General features: G+C 37.3%; 1 protein-coding gene across 2 annotated transcripts in view; it reads left to right on the forward strand.

Annotated features, from left to right (window-relative positions):
* Positions 1–21,403, forward strand: part of LOC131237516 (uncharacterized) — a 60,546-nt gene that overhangs the window by 13,717 nt on the left and 25,426 nt on the right. For both annotated transcript variants that reach the window (XM_058235336.1, XM_058235335.1), the window contains exons 3-5: positions 135–168; positions 11,826–11,962; positions 21,247–21,313. In XM_058235336.1, coding sequence (XP_058091319.1) covers positions 135–168; positions 11,826–11,962; positions 21,247–21,313 — 238 coding nt within the window. The remainder of the gene's footprint in view (positions 1–134; positions 169–11,825; positions 11,963–21,246; positions 21,314–21,403) is intronic.

Here is a 21,403-nt window from a genome sequence, read left to right on the forward strand (position 1 = left end):
TTGTTTCATTAATATGGGATGTCACCATGTGAAATTAAGATTTATGATAGATTGGGATGATTTTGCTCTGCTTTGTTGAGATGTAACTTTTGATTTTACTTTTTTTTTTTTTTGTCATTTTCTTTCTTAACCAGAATGATGAGTGGACTGGAGATCCCCATATTTTAGGTATGGTGTTGGACCTTTGTCTCATAGGTGTATCACTAGAAATTATACATGGATGCCAAGCATAAATCTAATAGCTTATGTCATTTTCTGTTTGTTTATTTAGCGAAAATGCTTGATACTAAGCTTGTTGAATTGCTTCTTAAGGGTGGCTTTATCAATATTAGAGCGCACATTGTTGATTCTGATATGCAGTGGAGGGCCAAGAACAGACTATTCTTTTGATTTCCTTTATCAAGCAAAATATTGGGCACTTGTAAGAGAAATGAAAATACAAGTAGATTGCTAGAAGGAAAAAATATTAGGGAAATGCAAATAAACTTTACCTGGATCTTAATCTATGGTCCACACTTCTAATCACTGTGGACCCGAAGCGTTGTTTTCATGCAGGAGGCTAGACCACCCCTTCTTTGGATCTCAGTTAACCTCCACTTGTCTTAGATTTCTCTCTAGTGAGACCTTTGTCTTGTACGTGACAGTGTCCGGAAATCTGGGAAATTGCATTCCACAGGTCAAGACCTAATCTTTGTATCCACAGTATCTTGTTGCCTCATCCTTTTGTGTATTCCAGTCATTTATGCTTCACCATAGAGGTGTGTCTTCCTTAAAACAAAGCCCATATGATGCAATAGAAGGTCAAGAAATCAAAGCAAGTTTTTATCCAGAAACAGATACCAGTCCATTGCTTCTGACTATTGCATGTAATCCTGGGAAGGCCATGGACCAACAAAGAAAAGTCATCCATAATGAATAAAGGGATACCTACAAGTTTGTGAGGGATGGATGAAGATTCACCTTTAAGCTGATGTCCGAAGAGTTCTAGTCGTCCTCCAGTTCTTCAAAAGCAGAAGGGCAAGAACTGACAACCGAACAGAAGGAAGCAGCGCCTGAAACTCCTTGGGAAGAGGTTCATGATGAAAATTTCACAATGCAAGGTGATGATCACATGAAATCCACTGCTTGATTAACTGATCAGGTGGATCTGCTGACGGATCACTGTCGGATCAGATGAAAAGTCAACCGAACTAGAAGGAAAGTTGACGGATAATTGCAAAAAAAGGACAGATCAGCCAACACACCTACAATGCCTGGACAACTGGAACAAATGAAGAAGTGATGGAAAACTCAGTGGTTAAATTGGCATAGAAGGGGATGAACTCCTCAATGATCAGACTGGCAAACTCTTCATGATATGTCAAAATTGAGATTGATACTTGGGTCCATGGTTTAAAATCTTGGTTTTGGTCCTCGACTAACCTGGGTCCAAAACTAAGTTGTATTGCTGAAAAAATACAAATCGGTCGTCATCAGGTGAGTCGTGGAACCAAATCAATAAATCATCCATCATCCATCATCATCAGCATCTGAGCCTTATCCCAACTAATTGGGGTCGGGTACTTGAATCCTTTTCCACCATTCCACTCTATCAAGGGCCATAACTTCAGTTAGACCATCGGTCATCAATCAAGTCTTTTATTAGTACCTCCACCCATGGGCCTTCCTCCTCCCTTTTAGAGTCTTTAGTTTGAACCAACTTACTCCTAGCTTGCACAGTTCTTGGTCTCCATGGCATGTGACCAAACCAAGTCTACTTTCCTTCATCTCATTACCAATTGCCGTTGCTCATAAGTGTTCTCAAATGCATTCATTCTAATTCCATCCTTTCTCATTTTTGCACTCATCCATCTCAACATCCTCATTTCAGCTACACTCATCCTATGAACATGTTCAACTGCTCAACATTCTAGTCCCATAAAGCATGGCTGGTCTTATAGCTATCTTATATAATTTTCCCATTAGTTTGATTGGTACACAACTGTTCTAAAGGCACATTGATATTGGACAATTAACCACTTGCTCTAAAAGCTCGAACTGTTAGAGCATGGCGAATCAACCCCTTTTATCTCATAGCCCAGGCCCCACATCTCATGGGTTAGAACTTCGGCCAAACCCCCCTTGTGGGCCCCAAATCACATGGGTACCGCCTCACACGAGCCACCTGCCTCATACGGGTGGGGCCCGCCTCACACGGGCCGCCCACCCTGAGTGTGGCCTTGCATCCCATAGGCAACCCCACTCGAGCCCGGTGTGAAAATGCCCCTCTATTACACATCTCCATTTCTTCTACCTAGATTGAATTCTATGGGCAACAACCTTTTTTAATCTCTCCACTCTCAAGAATTATCGATCCAAGATATCGAAAGTGGTTATTTTGGGAAACTTCTTTGTCAGCAATCTTAACTAATTTCTTGTTTCCACTCCTATTGTTAGTAAAATTACACTCCATCTACCTACTAATCTTAAAACCTTTAGATTCTAAAGCTAGGCTCAATGCTGATCCCTAGTGCAAACCTATAGTAATTGGGAACTCACTTGTCTCTTCAACAGCGGTCCCTATATTTGTTACCGCTCCCTTCCACTTATCTTCAATCATGTCATTATATCCTCTTGAAACTCCTTTATTCCCGACACCCACCAAATTAACTCTTCACGGACCCCATCTTATGCTTTCCCTAAGTCAATAAAGACCATGTTGAGATCCTCCCTCCCTCCCTATATTTCTCCATCAATTGTCTAAGTAGGAAAATAACTTTAGTGGTAGACCTCCCTAGCATGAAATTTCTAATATGTCTTATGCCTTAGTCTTTGCTCAATCACTCTCTTCAAAGTTTCATAGTGTGGCTCATAATTTAATACATGATAGTTAGTGCAGCTCTGTATGTCTCCTTTATTCCTATAAATAGGTATCATGCCACTTTTCCACATTCTAGAATTTTTTTCGATCTTACAATATTGTTGAAAAAAAAAACTTGTATCTCCCATGCACTTATAAATCTCTATTGCTATACCGTTTGGTTCGAGGGCTTTTCCTATTTTCATCCTTCTCAAAGCTTCTTTCACTTTAGATATCCTAATCTTACGAAAGAATCTATGGTGTCCGATGTCATTTGAGTTTACAGTTCCTTCTATCCCTATGCATTTAGAGTGATTTTCATTTAACAAGTTTTGAAAATAGCATCTCCACCTTTCATTGATCTCATTTCCCCCGATTAGTACCCTTTGGTCATCTCTCTAACATGATCTAGGTCCCTACCTGCCTCTCTCTTGTTTTTGCAAGTTTGAAGACATATTTCTCATTCTCCTCCCTAATCTATTGTAAAGATCATTATAAGCCTTAAGTTTAGCCTCACTTGCTACTTTCGTAGCAATCTTTTTAGTATTTCTATATTGTTCTAAATTTTCATTGTTTTTAATCCTTTGCCGGGCTTTGAAACATGAATGTTTCTCGTTACAAGTTTTTTGTACATCGTCATTCCACCACCAAATTTCCTAAGTGACTTTTCTTGCAAAATACTCCTAAAATATGTTTTGCCACTTTCCTAATGCACTTAGTCATCTAGTTCCACATATCATTAACTTCTTCTTTGACATTGCACTTTCCTTCTTCCATCGTTTTGTTACTGAATAACATTATTTTTTCTCCTTTTAAATTGCACCACCTCGTTTTTGTACACCTATTAAGTTTATTGCTTTTCTTCCATCTCAGTGTGTAAAGATGCATAACCATTAACCTCTGTTGCTCAATCAAAATTCTCTTGGTATAACCTTTTAGTCCTTATATATTGATTGTTTTGTCTTTCTAAGTCGAAAGAAATCTATTTGGCTTGTATATGATCGACTTTGAAAGTTATTAAATGTTTATCTTTCTTTTTAAAGTATTTGTTTGCTAGAGGTAGATTGTATGCCATGGCGAAAATCAAGGATGGCATCCCTCGTCTCATTCCTTCTCCCAAAATCATATCCTCCCTGCACCCTCTCATATCCTCGACTCTCTTTTCCTACATGACCATTTAAGTTTCCTCTTATAAATATCATCGTTCCGTTTGGAATTCCTTGCATTAGAACATACATAGCCTCCCAAATTTATCTCTTGATTATCTCCTCCAACCTATTTGAGCGCATATGCACTAATCACATTGATTATCTCCTCTTACCTACTTGCAATGCATATTTATTAACTCCGCACTCTTACCTGTCAATTTTTATATATTTCATGTGGCGAGACAAATCCTATTCTCCTAGATTAGCTTCTTTACCCATGCACATCCGAAATAGTGTGTGAACCTTTGCCTGCTTCTCATAGCAATTGGGCGTTGTTGGCGTGTTGCTTTTGGCGGATGCCCTAGCCAACCCTTGCCCATTTTTCGTTGCACTCGGGTTCCAATGCAAAGCGTTGCTTCTAGGGAATGTGCTAACTTTAAGTTTGGAATGTCACCGATTGTCAACTCAATGCAACCCTCATTTATCTGGGCTCGAGACTGGCAATGAAAGACGAAACTCCCACAAGCACCATGTAATAAATTATTGCATAGGTTGATTACAATCAAATACTATCTAATAGTATATTAACCGGCCAACGGAAAGCGTCGTGGGTGTGCTCTCCACAGACGCGAGTTCGATTCCCCTCCCCGGGATTACTCGATGCATGTGGTTTGTGAGTGATTGCGTGCATTTGCAAGGAATAGTCTCACCTCAAAATGGGGCGGGGACACCCTGATGTTATAAAGTATATTACATAATTGATTACAATCGAGAATTGATTATATTAGATAGTTGATTACAATCGAGAATTGATTAAAAAAAAATTAAAAACAAAGAACTTAGGAAATGTAGGAAAAATGGGAAGGAACTCTTTTTTTGAAGGAATGATCACATACATGGTAGTAGATCCCCAAGTTCCAAAGAAAAAGAAGAAGGAAGGGAAGGAGAAGGGATATTGAGGCATGAGAGAGCTCTTTTCACTCCCACCCAAGGTTTTTAGTCCAAATAGCCTCGTACTGTGACGTGATTGCAGCAGGAGCTCGTCCATTTCAAACTTAGTTTTTCTAGCCTTGAAACCATTTTTTCATTTTTTGGAGAATGAAAATGCCCATTTGCCATAGTTGCCCCTCGTATGGCAAACTCTTGTCTCGAAAGGTGAATTTTTTTTATTTTTTATTTTTAAAGGGACTTGGGCACCACAAAAAACAAGGATTTGCCTCACTCCTTGGCCGATCTGATCTGTTCATTTTAATCGGACAATCGTGAACTCAAAGAAGAGTTTTTTCAGTTTTTTGTTTGAAGTTCTATGTGGCCCACAACTACACTAACGTTGTGCGTTAATTCTGAACTGTTTCCTTCGGTGTGGTCCATCTATGATGAGTTTTGCTCTCAAATTTGGACTAATGACATGAAATTAAAATCCCTTACATGTGAACTGGTTGGATTTGCTTCACGACAACCTAGTGGGTCATACATAATATGTGGATGGGTTCAAAACATGGGGCCCTTTCGCACGAGTGTCATTTGTTTGTTTCCTTCTTCCTTTGTTTTTTTCATGGGAGGGGAGGATGGTGTTTTTTGGTTCCCTTCCTGCTTCCTTCTTACTTCTTCTTTCTTCCTTGGTCTCCTTTATAGTTGTTTTTTGGGTTTTTCTTTTTTTTTTTTTTTAATTGGGTATGAATGGTGGGAGTTTGTGAAAGGGAAGAGGGTGTGGAAGAATACTGTAATGGATGAATTTTTATAATGGAAAGATGTTGTAATGGATGAATGTGATGAACGTTGGAATGGATGAATTTTCGTAATGGAAGAATGTTGAGATGGAAGTATGCTGTAATGGATGAGTATTGTATGGTGGATCATCGATATTTACTGTGGATCGTCGATATTCATTGTGGGATGGTGTTTTTTGGTTTCCTTCTCGTTTCCTTCTTCCTTCTTTCTTCCTTAGTCTCCTTTATAGTTATTTTTTGGTTTTTTTTAATAATTGGGTATGAATGGTGGGAGTTTGTGAAAGGGAAGAGGGTATGGAAGAATACTGTAATGGATGAATTTTTATAATGGAAAGATGTTGTAATGGATGAATGTGATGAATGTTGGAATTGATGAATTTTTGTAATGGAAGAATGTTGAGATGAACGAATATTGTATGGTGGATCATCGATATTTATTGTGGATCGTCGATTTTTTCATTGTGGATCGCTGATATTCACTGTAGATTGTCGATATTCACTGTGGACCGCTGATATTAAGAGTAGACCACTGATATTCACTATGGATCACCGATCCCACGAAAATGGCCATACTCCCTTGTTACATGTTCGATTTGGGTGATCTTGTGCTCGTTGGATATATAATATAATGAACTTTCAAATGACTTTGGAATCATCTTATTTGGATACCACTTGATTGCCTGAAAGTGGGGCCAAAGTTCATTATTCACCGTGGATCGCTAATATTCACTATGGGCCACCGATTTGACGAAAACGGCCATAATTCCCTCGTTATATGTCTAATTTCGTAAGATCGATGGCCCACAATGAATATCAACGATCCACAATGAATAATGAACTTTGGGCTCACTTTCCGACAATCAAATGGTGTCCAAATGAGATGATTCCAAAGTCATTTGAAAGTTCATCAAATTACTTTTCCAATGAGCACAAGATCACACAAATCGGACATGTAACGAGGGTGTTATGGCCTTTTTCGTCAGATCGGTGGTCCACAGTGAATATCGGGGATCCACAGTGAATGATGAACTTTGGGCCCACTTTTAGGCAATCGAATGGTGTCCAAAGGTGATGATTTTAAAGCCATTTGAAAGTTCATTAAATTATCTTTCCAACAAGCACAAGATCATCTAAATCGGACGTATAATGAGGGAGTTATGGCCGTTTTTGTGGGATCAGTGATCCATAGTGAATATCTACGATCCACAATGAATATTAGCGGTCCACTGTTAATATTGTCGGTCCATAGTGAATATCAGCGGTCTACTATTAATATCGGCGGTCCTCTGTTAATATCAGTGATCCACAGTGAATATCAGCGGTCCACTGTTAATATTAGCGGTCCACCGTTAATATCAGTGCTCCACAGTGAATATCAACAGTTCACTGTTCATCCATGGAGAACCACCACACCCTCCTCTCTTTCACAAACTCCCACCATTCATGCCCAACAAAAAAAAACTGAAAAACAACTAACTATAAAGGAAACCAAGGAATGAAGAAGGAAGGAAGAAACAAGGAAGGAAGAAAGAAGGAAACCAAAAAACACCATCCTCCCCTCCCATGAAAAAAACCAAGGAAGGAAGAAGGAAACGACCAAATGACCCATGTGCGGCAATGGCCCCACATTTTAAACCCATCCATATCTTATGTGGGGCCCTTTGGGTTGTGAATCAAATCTATCCCGTCCACATGTAATTGGTTTTAATTTCATGTCATTGACCCAAGTTCGAGTTCAAAACTCATCACAGATAGACCACACAGTAGAAAATAGTTCAAAATTAACGCACAATATTAGTGTAGTTGTGGGCCACAGAGAACTTTAAAAAAAAAAACTGAAAAAACCCTCATTTGGGTTCACGACTGTCCGATTAAAATAAACGGATCAAACTGGCCGAGGGGTGGGTTGAATCCTTTTTTTGGTAGGGCTCACGCTTTTAAATATATATATATATATATATTTCTCCTTTCGAGACAAGAGCCTAACGTACAAGGGGTAGTTATGGTAGAGGGGCATTTTCGTCCTCCAAAAAAATGAAAAAGTGGTTTCAAGGCTAGAAAAACTTATGTTTGGAAAGTACGGGCTCATTCCACGACCATGTCACAGTACAGGGCTATTTGGAGGCAGGAGAGAGCTCTTTTCACACCCACCCATCAACTCATAAATACCCCCATCCCCGTCAACTCATAAATTGCACCTTTTTTGGGGGGCAAATTGCCTCCTGCCCCTCTTTAAATCCAACCCATTATCCTATGAATATTCCCCTTCCCATAAGATCAAAGTTACACATCTTTTTAGGCAAAAGCCGCTCTTTATCATTTCTTGGTAGTGAGTGACTCGGTGTGACTAGCCACGAAGTTACAGGATGATGCGGACTGAATTGGCACTGAGCTGGGGGTATATCATGTAGTGGGTTGTGACATTGACTGGTTTCCAACTGAAGCCAATACAACTCAGCTGAAATCAGTGGTATTGGATGATTTTTAAACCATGCTTGGTCCCGTACTAATAGTGATTGGAGCATGACAAATGGAAGGCTAGCAACAACAAGGGCAATACCATAGTGAAGAAGCCTATTGAGAGTATGAGACTGAAGGATGACTCCAAGATTGACAATAAAACCTCCAAAGGGTATTGAATTCGCTGTTGCGGAAGGGGCACACTACAAAGGACATGGAGAGCTGTAAAGAAGCGACAGTCACATTACAAAAGTGGATTGTTCTGATGGATTACTACTGGCTTTTGCTCGACAGGAAGTTCCTTTTCAACCGAGGAGAATTGATGCACCCGGGACCCAACACAAAGAATTGATGATGCTTCTAGGTCATAGAGTCTGGACAATGAGTGAATAGATCATCATACCATCAATCAAGCCCATTCAATGGTCTTGATCTAATATCTGGCAAGTCTCACTATCCAGATTGAAGATTGGAAAATCCAGCTGTCTAGATTAAGGGTCTGGACCACATCATGGGTCCAGAGTGCTCTGATTGAAGGTCCATCAATGGTCCTCATTCTTTTTACAACCAAGATCATTGGTCTGGAAAGACTGTGTGGTTCATAGAATCAATCTGATGGTCTGGCTGAACCATATACAATTGGATGGTCCACATGTCAATTAGATAGCAAGATTAGCCAATGGATTGGCTTAGAGGTATACAATTTAATTTCCAGATTTTCTTCAGTGTATTTTGGGAGGAGATCTTTTGTTACTGTCTTTAGTAGCATGTTTTCTTTATAGAATAGAAGCCTAGGTGTCTATGTTATATTTGATTAAAGAGACATCTAGAAGCTAAAAATTGCAAAACTCAATGTCTAGGTGACTCTATATATGAGGTTTATAAAAAGCCTCATCCCTACATGTAAACTTTCAGAAGTTGTGATAATTTGAAGAAAGAAAAAGGGTTTTCCTAGCAGATGTGGCTCTTCGGTTGAAGAAGAGGGTGTTTGTTTTTGAACAGTAGCACCTTGGCTGGTGGATGTTGGATTTTCGTTATTTTTTATTTTCATTTTTTTTATACTTGCTATTGGATTTCTTGCTGGTGGCCACCTTTAATATGCTGATGACACACTCTTATTGGGGGAGGATGGTACAAGGGACATGGCCCTGCAGCTTGGCTGTAAGGTTGGCAAACTTTAAGCATCTTACTTGGGGCTACCTTTATGCATAGGAAAACTAGCTAAGCAATTATGGGAGATTGTTGTCGAAAGGAAGAACCCAAATTCTGTCTGGAAATGTAGATGCTTGTCCCCGGGTATTTAGCTAACTTCAATTGAAGTTGCCCTATGGGAGTATTGTGCTCTCGTTGCTGGTCCCCAGTTCGGATAAAGGAGGAGGATTGTGTTATGTTGGCAACCGGCATCAAACTTATGCTATGACTTTCATCATGAATCCAATGCGGAACAGGATTCATGTAGCTGACCCCAATTAATTGGGATAATGCTTTGATGATGATGATCCAGTGGGGTGGAACGAGGTTTGCTAGCCTTTGATGCATGGATAAGCTGGAATGAAACCTTAAGTTGATTAAAAGGGCACTTCTTGGGAAATAGATAAGATTACCTGGGGTCAATTCAGGAGAATGGACTACTTAATCGTCATCACTGTATAGTGTGTCAACTATCTGGAAGGCTGTGGTAGGTGGCCTTGCAATTTCCTTCGAGAACAAGGTGTTCCAGATTGGCATATGGTGTGACCACTCCAGGCTATGCCATGGTTTCCCTAAATTATTTGGAGTTGCATGTAATCAGCATGAGATCCCTATGTTTTGGCACTTGAGAAAGTGGGCTGGTCTGGTTTCCCCACTTTCTTTCCAATAAAGAAGAAGAAGAAATCTAGGAATTATATACTTTGGTGGCTCAAGTTGGGAGTTTTTGCCACTCTTCTGATTGCGAAGATAGATGGAGGAGGAAACTGGAATCCGTAGGAAGTTTCAGTTCTTTTACCTCTCTGGGAATGCTGGGTGGGATATTGGCACCCTGATGAGCATGATATGGGAATTTAATGGGTCTCCTGGGGTCACTGCATTTGGATGGCCATGGTTGAGAGAAAAAAAAAAGACAATAAAAGAAAAGAAAGGAAAAAAGAAAAACAAACGGGTCGAATTGGAATATGATGATAATGAATGGTTGCATCATATGTTGAGAGGAGCGTAGTCTTTTGATCACCTTCTCATCCATTTTTAGGTAGCATTTAAGGTGGGTAAATTTATTTGGTTCTCCTCTGCATGAGGTGGGTTATATGCGTGGTTCAGTTGGTGATTTAACTTGGTATTGGGGGGTTCCCAACACACACATGACATGTTGGAAGTTATCTGCTGGGTGGATGGCCCTTGCGCGCACACAACATAATCCTCCACACAGACACTCCAACACACTAGTTAACTCCACCAGGGCTCTCATTGCTGGCCCCAAGTCGGATAAAGTAGGGTTGCGTCAGGTTGGCAACTGGCATCAGACTTCCACCTCAACATTTGTCATGAGTCCTGACAATCTGACATTTCGAGTCTGATGGAGAACAGGATTCGTGTAGCTGACCCCAATAGTTGGGATAAGACTTAGATGATGATGATGGTGGTGGTGGTGATGACTGGGTGGTTCCCAATAAAAGAATGAAAATTTTGTGACAACTTTCCTTCCTAACGTGATATGCTTGATATGGAAAGAGGGCAACAAACCACACTTCTAACAATAGATCAGCTACCACTGTAGGCTCTTTCTTCGAGGATATAGGCAGTCATTTCTTGCGATGGGCCACAAGTATTTTGTAAACTGTAGAATGAATTCATGGGTGATTGGACTGATTTGATTTAACTGGGGTGGGCCGGTGGGGGAGCAGTGGGTGGGCCCCTCACTATCCTCTTCTCCTGTGCTTCTTCATTCTTCTTTCAATAAATTTACCTTTTACCATAATATATATATATATATATATATATCCTGCAGCGCTTAGATCAGATCTGAATCTTACAGGTTCACAACTAATCATTTTGCTGCTCAGAAGTCTTGATACATCACCATCTCATGATACTCATGAATTTTCTAACTTCAGCAGACACCAGCCAATGGAGTTCTTCTTGTGATTGTGACATGTGCCATATCTTTCTCCAAATCCTCCAAGCATTTTTTATTTATGTTTTCAAGTCCAAATTAAGTGAAAAATACATGGGGAATTCATTTGGATTGCATTTGGATTGAGTCTTCAACCAATCTCACGTGTACATTATTGGTAATAGAAGCTTTTCTCAAAAAGTTAAAAAAAAAAAAAAAAAAAGAAGAAGAAGAAGAAAAAAGAAGAAGATTAAAATGAGAAGTGAACATCTGGAAACAGGAGTCCTTGAAAAGGAGAAGGAAATGGAGGAGGGAGCGCTGACCTAATAACCAGGAGTGGGAGATCTGCTCTTCCCACATTCAATGTCCAAAATTAGCATTTTCTTCATATAGGAAGTTCTAAATATTAGGCATGCCTCCCACATTTTGGTTTTCAGTTTGATTCATAGGAGGAGAGTCGTGTATTCGTGGCCTTAACTTCCGTACTTCAATATATCTGCTGGCTTATCTAATAGTTCATCATATTTTTTTTTTCTTTCTGATAATTCATGTGATTGTAGGGGTTTCAAAAGATGAACTGTTTGGGAAATTCTGTGGTGCGCTTGAGAGGATACATTTTTTCAAGACAACATCTTCTGGAGATGATGACCATGAACAACTGGCTAAGGCAAAACGCCTGTTCGATGAAGCTTTAGTGGTATGGTTGTTGTTCTTGTGGCTTGTCTTGCCCCCATGCCGAGGCAACACTACTTTGCTAGCCTAATCTGCATAACTTGCTTTGTACTCTGCTCTCATCGTTTTGACAATATGTATGGTGTGCATTTATTCTTCCAGTACTCCCTGGCACTAGCATCTGTTTCTGTGAAAACATGCTTCTTCTATTAGTCTTTAGTCATAAGTGCCAAGTATGTAACAGTAATGCGTGTCTGGTTACTTTCATTCAACACACGCCAAAAATATCTGCAATCTGAACTTGTTTTTGGTACAAGAATCAAGACTGCTGTGTTGACACACTGCAGTTCTGCATTATAGAAAGGAAAAGCAGGTGCTAGCTTTTTGTGTCATTATTACAAATGATGAGATGAAGATTCATAAGTGGATTTCAGTCTATTATTTACATTTTCATGACAAAGCACATGATATATGTAGGTGAAAAGTAAAGGTAAAGATGAAAGTGTCTTTATATGGAATGGGCATACAATATAAACATTTCAGGATTAAATTGGAAAAACATTACAGCATATGGAGGTTGGAAGGATTCTTCATGCAATTTAGTGGTAACCTTGACAGGAATTACCTGTTTCAATGTTGTATTAGGGATTTTTTTTTTTTTTTTTTTCTGACATTTACCATGTTGGTGAACTGTGTCAAAAGTTCACTGGACTGAATTGGTGAGCATGCTTGTCCATCTAGACTTCTGTAAATGGGACACCTCTTGGATTGTTTGTAAGCAAAAATTCTCACTGAGTGGCTGATCCTTGCCACTTTATCTTTTGCCTCCTCCTGATCATTATTGATAATCCACAAGTTTCCGTTTGATTTCAATTAGGGGCCTTTTGAGAAGTGAAAATCCATGGGAAAAGAAAGGAAGAAGTTTTCCACTGACAGGATGTTTTTCCATGATTGATTTGAAAAGAAAACCATAGATTCCATGGTATAATCATTACACTTTTCCACTTCCATAATTCTCAAGCACAAAATTCAATGTGACATTTGCGATACGAATTAGATGGAATCCATTGGAATCCATTTCTTAATAGTAACTTGGGAAATTGTAAATTATGTTTACAAATTCCTACCTTTCCCATGATTTCTTAATTATCAAAAAGGCACTTAGAGTCAATGTATTAATGTCAGTTTTAGAAGTGATCCGTGCAAGGAGGAAATCTGTTGAATGTTCTAGATTGACAAGCATATGGGTGGATTACAAGGTAGATAGGGAGCACATAATCACTCTAGCAATATGCTATTATTTCTAAAGAGTGAACGAATATCATATTGGGTCCATTCATTTGATAGGCTACCTCTCTATTAGATTATAGCCCAAATAACACATATTGGGTCATCCTAATTGTTTCAACAATCAGCAAACTTTTGGACACTCAACTAGGGTCCATAATAGGTCCATTATTGAAAATTTTAGCGGCACCTAATTAGTGTGAATTTTGGATAGGCTCGAATCCAAGAGGCGAATTATGTGTTTGATGGTCAAGATGGATGAAAATGTCATCTTGGTGAACTTTAAGATGGTTCATCCATGTGCTAGACATTAAAAAAGCCTGTAAAAGGATTTCTTGGAGACGAACTCTAGCTAAGATGGTTTTTTGTGGTGCTCTCTACCGTTGAAAATGTAAAGAGTTTTCAAGCCTGACCGACTCGACCCACATAAAAACAAAGTACTAGGAGGCTCAAAGCAGAGACCTTTTGCATCAGTGGGCTCATCCTCTACCACTAAAGCAAGCACTAGAATTGTTGTACAAAACTTATTCATTCATATATAGTGTTCCAAGTATTAGTATCGCTACAAGTTTCACTGGCCAAGGATACGGAAACAATATCAATATCGCCAATAATATTATCGATAACTAGAAATGATGGGAAAGATTTGGAAAACATAGGGAAAACGGTGGACTTTTTCAATGAAGTTTCAAGAGGGTAAAATACACATATTTGCATATTTAGGAATAAAAAATTGTAAAAAGAATGCATATATAATAAGTTATCATTTAATGGGGGCTTATAAGCATGTGTTGTCGTAAGAAATCAATCCAACCATCCCCTCCATCCAACCTTCAATCCAAACATCCATCAATATTTCAGAATATCGACAACATACAATATTTTGCCGAGAAATCATCGACAATTGGAATGGAAACGAAAGATTGTGGTCTCGATATCGCCCATGTTTCAATAACGATAAATTGCGATATTTTCGATATTATCATTGACAAATTGAACACTACATACAACCATGCGCCCATAAAAAAATTTAAATGGATTTTTTTAACAAACAAAATTTTGGCGATATTGATACATTGGTGATATTATCGAAGTATCACTGATACATGCAACATCTGGAATTTACACAGTTAAATATATAATGGTGATATCGATATATTAGTAATACTTAGTGATACTCAACGATACTTGTCGATACTTGGAATTTTTAATACTACGAGTGTTTTCGGTATCGTCGAGTTGTAGTACAAATAATATAGGGGTACTTTGAACAATGATTATATAAATATGGTATATGGGTGGTCGAGTCGGGTCAGGGTTAACTCAAACACGACTTGTCTACTTAAATGGTCCACATTTTTTATTAGAGACCGACCCAAAAATTGATAACTCAAACTGCACCCATTGCAGGCCTATTTCTGACATAACTACAAGCAGTGTTCGTGGTATCTGTATCATTACATGTATTGTTGGCTAGGGATACGGAAACATGTATCGATATCGCCGATACCTGAAAATGGATTGCTGACTGAGGGAAACATTGCGGAACACGGGGAAAATCGTGGAATATCTCAATGAAATTTCAAGAGATGCTAAAATACACATTTGCATATTTAAGAATCAAACAATTGCAAAAAAGACACATAAAAAATAAGTTTCTCCTTAATGAGAGCCCAAAAGCATGTAACGCTGACTTGGGAAACATTGGAGAAACATGGGGGAAATGGTGGAATATTTCAATGATATTTCAGGAGATGCTAAAATACACATATCTACATATTTAAGAATCAAATAATAGCAAAAAAGAAGTATATTTGCATTTTTAGGAATCAAATAATAAGTTTCCCTTTAATGGGGCCCTAAAAGCATGCATCTTTGACTCCTGGAAACATTGGGGAAACATGGGGAAAATGGTGGATCCATCAAACCATCCATCTATGCATGCATGTACATACATGCAAACACGCATGCATGATTCATCCGTCCATCTGTCCAATCATCCATGGATGCATACATACAATGACTAATACACATATACACGCATGCATGATCGATCCATCCATCCATCCACCAACCATCCATGCACACATACATACATCCATGATCCATCCATGCATGCATACATATACACACATACAAACATGCATTTAATCATATAACCATGCACATAAAAAATTGAAATGATTTTTTTTTTTAAATAATAAATAGATTTTTGGCGATATTGATACATTGGTGATACAACTTACAAGCATTGTTGTCATAATCGTTATCGTATCGTAAATCGTAAAGGGGTCTGAATCGTATCGTATCATAAATCGTAAGATTTTTTAAGATTTTCATTTTTAAAAAAAATTGTAAATAAAAAATTAAAAAACACATCAATCATCCATTTTGTCATGAATGTGCATGCATGCAAAAAATAAAATAAAATACTAATAATATAAAATTGTGATAAACTGTATACTAAATGTATCATTGATTCGTTGTCAATGTTTTGTATCATGTCATAATCAAGTTTTTTTTTTTTTTTTTAAAAACCATTTTCCCATCCCATGTACATGTAAGTTTTCTATATGATTCAAAAAATAACATTTTCCCCATCCCCATTTACATGTATAATGTATTCTCTATTCACTTGTTTTTATAAGTCAAAAAGGGAATAAAAAGTCCAAATGAATATATTCTTCGTCGACTGTGATGGCGCCATCCTCCTCCTGATCACCGATGAGGTCAACATTATCAACATCATCTTCTTCTTCAGAATTTGATGTCGAAATAAACTATTTCTCTTCTTCTACCTCGTTTGCTTTTCCATTTGCTTTACTTCGAATAGCAAGTTTTTTAGGACCTACAAAATAGTTTTTGCATAATGTATTAATATAAGACTATTAATTAATAATTATGAGACTACAAAACTAAACAATAAGAACATGAGTCATATGACATGCAATCATACCAACTCGCCCATCTGGTCTTGATGTGGATCCGCCTACACCTTGCACATCCTCCAATCATTCACCTATGTCCATGTAGGTGTTATCCGTAGGAAGTGTAAAATCATCTTTCTTCATGATCCACTCATCATCAAATTCCATATATGATAATCATATAGGATCAAGCCCTTGGTCCTCTCTTTTCATGACGGACTTCAAGTTGGAGGTTATATTTTACGAAGACGAGCGCAATCAATCTCTGCTGCTCGAGTTTATTCCTAGTCTTCAAATGTATCTGCAAGCCAATGAATGTAATAACATAAGGCTATTGGTCACTACATAGTGAATTCATAAGTTTTAATGAATTCAATAATGTCTCACCTGTTCAAAAGTGCTCCAGTTGCACTACATGTCAAACTTGAAATACGAATAGCTAGTTTTTGCAATTCTAGACACTCATCTCCATTACTCTCCCACCATAAACCTAAAGCACAATCATATATAATTAATTAATTATATAAAGAAACTAATTCATAAACTGTAGGCACACCATCAAACTCAAAGAAGCCAAATAATTGTAAGTAAAATTACCTGATTGCTTTGTCGTTCTAGTTAATTTTATTGTCTTTCTTCCAAATAAACCATGGGCCCTTTTAAACTAATCCATCTGCTCATCAATGATGACCCTTTACCTTGAATCTGGGACCATTCTTTCAATACAGTCATATAGGCTAGTTTTAATTTCTAAATCCGGATGAAAATTTTCATTATACTAAAATATAGGATTTAAGAAATAAGTCACCGCATGTAAGGGCCTATGCAAATGAAGATTCCACCGTTGGTCTATGATTTTCCATACGGTTGAATATCGCTTTTTCACCTCTCCCAAGTTTTTTTGCTATAAGCCTCTTTCATCTGATCTATCGCTTTATAAATATATCACATGGCCGGCCTCTCATCTGAATCAGCTAGTTGTAGCACCTTCAACAATGGGAGAGTGGTCTTCAAGCAAAACTTGATAGATGGTCAAAAATCTACATCGGCTAAAACTATGTCTTGAACATGCTTCCCCTTTGCGGTATTGGAGAAGCTGCTACCTTCCTATTCTTTTGAGGTAAACAACAACCTCAAGCCAATTCTATTTTCATGGATGCTTTTCAAAGTCAAGTAACACGTAGCAAACCATGTTACTGCCGGTGAAGTTAACTCCCCCTTTGTGTGCTTCCTCATTAAATTCAAGATCCAACAATATTTGTAAATATAGATCGTTATATCCATTGCTTTCGCCACGATCTCTGAATGAACTTGCAACTTTCTAATGTCTGCAAGCATTAAGTCTATGCAATGAGCTGCACATGGAGACCAAAACAATGTCTTCCTCTTTTCCATTAACATCTGACCCACCTTCACATAGGCGGATGCAGTGTTCGAAATATCAATATCGCGTTACATATCGGAACCTTGAGATATGGATGTGTATCAGTTATTGCATGGGATATATCAGTTGTATTGCGTAATGTATCGTTGATGTTGGAAACATAGGGAAACATTGGAAATTGGTCAAATTTTTCAATGAAATTTCAGTGATTGTTAAAAAAAGACATCAATACACACTTACAAATCAAAACATTACAAAAACAAGCGCACATAATAGATTTTCTTTGTATGGGGTCCTAATCTGTGTTGTCTAACTGAATCGATGCAAGTATATTCAAAGTTTATTTATATAATTTATGAATGTAAGAAGACGTGTGGAAACACAAACAATACATTCAAAAGCAAAAGAAGGATTACCAAATCAGGTTACATACATGTTTGATTTTATGTTTGGACATAAAGATTGCAACCAATTTGTAAGAAATTGAAATTTTTTATTTTTTTTTCAAATTTCCGCAATTCCGTCCTTATCCTCCAAATCTCAAAATCAAAGCTCCCAATCCATGATTTTTCATGCAAAACATGAAAAATCAGGGATTTGTAACAATTTGACAGTGATTTAACATGATTTAAAGAAAATAAAAATGATCGAAAATAAAAAATGCTCACTGGATCGAACATGTGGGATATATCCCACTACTTGTGGGTTTCGTATCGCACAGGTGGGATACAAGAAATATCGTGGGATATATCGGCCGATATCATCAATATTTAAAAAATAGGGTGGATGTGCTATATGTACGACATTCTATTCGCCCTTTTCATCAATAATTGACTCAAGCCCAACAAATTATCTGCATTTTTTGAAATATCAAACGTATCAACAGATCAAAAAAAATACAGTACCGCTTGGACTATCAATCAAAAAATTTGTAATCGACCGATTCACTCCATCGGTCCACCCATCTGATTTAATCATGCATCCAGTCTTCCCCCATTCCTTCTTATAAACATCAATAGATTTTTGTATCAACTCAACCTCCATCTTCAAAATTTTATTCCTTGCTTCGTGATACGATAGAAGTTTCAATCCCAACCCAAATGCAACAACCACTTCCATCATATGTGCGAAGAATTAACTCTTTACAAGGTTAAATGGCAGAGCATTAACATATTGAAAACGAGAAATAAATATGCACACACTATCTGTATCTCCTTTATTCCATATTTTGTTTAGAGTGGCTTGTTATTTTTTCGTTTGCCCCACTCTTTCTTCCCATAAAATCATCCATTGTTCCTTTTCTTTTCCTCCACCCATTTCATCTACATCATTAATAATAGGAACACTTGCAACATCATACATCATTTTTTCTTATTGCTTCTTCTCCCTAATATTACCATCCAACAAATTTATATCATCACTGACTTCGGGACATGCCGCTACATGTTTCTTTGTTTAGGCTAGGTGATGTTTCATTCGGAACACACCTCTCCAATATGCCTAATGACAAAAATTACATCTTAGGTGGAGATTATTGTTCTCATCCATCTTTGTACAATATTCCCATGTAAGATCATTGTCCTTGGTCTTCGATTTCTTTCCCATCTCCAATGATCAACAAGAACCAACACGCAAGTGACAAGCCTACATATAAAGAAAAAAAACTATTTAGGCCCCACACAAACATAAAAGATAATAAATTATTAAAAATTGAGAAAACTATTGAAAAATTGAAATGAGAAAACTCTTGGAAAAAAAAAACTATTTAGGCCCCAGATAAACTTCAAATCTCACCACTCTCTCAAAAGAAAGAAAAGAAGTGATATTTTAATGTATTTGGGGCCTAAATAACTTTTAAACACAAAAGTCATAAACGAAATTGCAAAAAAATGGAAAAAAAAAAAAGAAAAAAAAAAGAGAGAAAAATCGGAATATGCTAGTTTTTTCTTGAAAAATGCGTATTTTCACCCAAATATGAAAGAAATGAAATAGAAAAGAATAAATGTATATTTTATATATATTCTTACCTATTTTAGCGTAGAACTCAAATGCAATAAGCGGTGTTCGATTTCGTTGAGCGACGAAAAAGATGGGTTGATTTTTTTCATTAGGTTTCCTATGGCCCACAAGCTCCAGAAGTCCCCAAAATCTCTCAAAACTAGCAAAATGAGTGTTATTCTAATCAGTGTTTGAAGTATCGGTATCACTACAAGTTACGCTGGCCAGGGATACGGAAACAATATCGATATCGCCGATAATATCGCTGATAGCTGGAAATACGGGGAAACATGAGAAAAACGGTGGAATTTTCTGCGAAATTTTAGATGTTAAAATGTACATATTTGCATATTTAGAAATTAAAAAATTGCAAAAAGAATGCATACATAACAAGTTTCTATTTAATGGGGCCTTAAAAGCATGTGTTGTTGTAAGAAATCAGTCCAACCATCCCATCCGGCCTATTTAACTATCCAACCTTCCATACAAACATCCATCAATATTGCAAAATATCAACAACGCGAGATATTCCATCAAGAAATCATCAACAATTGGAAAGCAAACAAAAGATTGTGGTCTTAATATCGTGCATGTTGCAATATCGATAATATCGAGACATTATCAATGATAAATTGAACACTATATACAACCATGTGCCTATGAAAAAAGATATGAAATATATTTTTTTTTTTAATAAACAAACTTTTGATGATATCAATACATTGGCGATATTATTGAAATATCATCGATACACTTATGATACAAGCATTACCTAGAATTTACATAATAAAAAATATTGGTAATACATTGGTGATATTGATGCATTGGCAATGCAAGCAACACCTAGAATTTTCATAGTTGAAAATATTGACAATTACATTAGTGATATTGATACATTGGCGATACTTAGTGATACATTGCTAGTACCTGAAATTTCTGATACTACTAGCGTTATTGGTATTGCTACTAATGTTATCGGTATCGCTGAGCTAGAGATAAAGATAATATCGGAGATAATTCAAACACTGATTCTAATGAGTGTGGAGCCTAAATACCTTTTAAAACAAAAGGCCCTTAAAAAAAATCCGATTTTTTTATTGCAAACTGCCAGTTTTTTTAAGGCATCATCGAATCGTACAATTCTTCCCAGATTGTGATTCACAGTACGATTGTACGATACGATTCAAATCGTACGATTTGTATCATAAATCTTATGATTGTGACAACATTGCTTACAAGCGACACCTGGAATTTACATAATTGAAGATATTGGCAATACATTGGCAATACTTGGCAATATATCACCAATACCTAGAATTTCTAATACTACCAGTGTTGCCATTATCACTGAGCTGGAGACACCGATAGTGTCAGGGATACTCAGAACAATTACTACAAGCTTGAATTATCAACTTTGGAGTGGCTCAAGAATTCATGTCTACATTGTCTTACTTGTTTTACAAAGTTGCTTTCCCTTTTCTTTTTAGAAAGATTTGTCTTAAGAATCCAATTCTAGCTGCTATGCACAGCATTCTTCTTCCCTGGTTATTACAATATTCATGTTTCATTTTAAGTTGTATGCAAGTTAATATTTTTTTCAGAATAACTCCAACAAATTATATGGTGAGTATTCTTCTGTAAGTTCTCGAAGTTCTTGCTATGCTCTAGCACCGTCATGGTCATTGCTTGACAAGAATCAGCTGACTTTGACAGGAAATGGAAAAGTCTGGATGCCAAACAGCTAATCTGAACAATCTGGCGGAGGCATTAAAATCACAAGGTACTCCTACATGAACCTGCCCAATTAATGAGGTCATTTGAAGGTTTTGAATCTTTGTTTAATAGAATATAGCCAGTTTCTTCTTTGTTC

Source organism: Magnolia sinica, chromosome 2 (genome assembly GCF_029962835.1).
Source record: "Magnolia sinica isolate HGM2019 chromosome 2, MsV1, whole genome shotgun sequence".
NCBI classification, from domain to species: domain Eukaryota; kingdom Viridiplantae; phylum Streptophyta; class Magnoliopsida; order Magnoliales; family Magnoliaceae; genus Magnolia; species Magnolia sinica.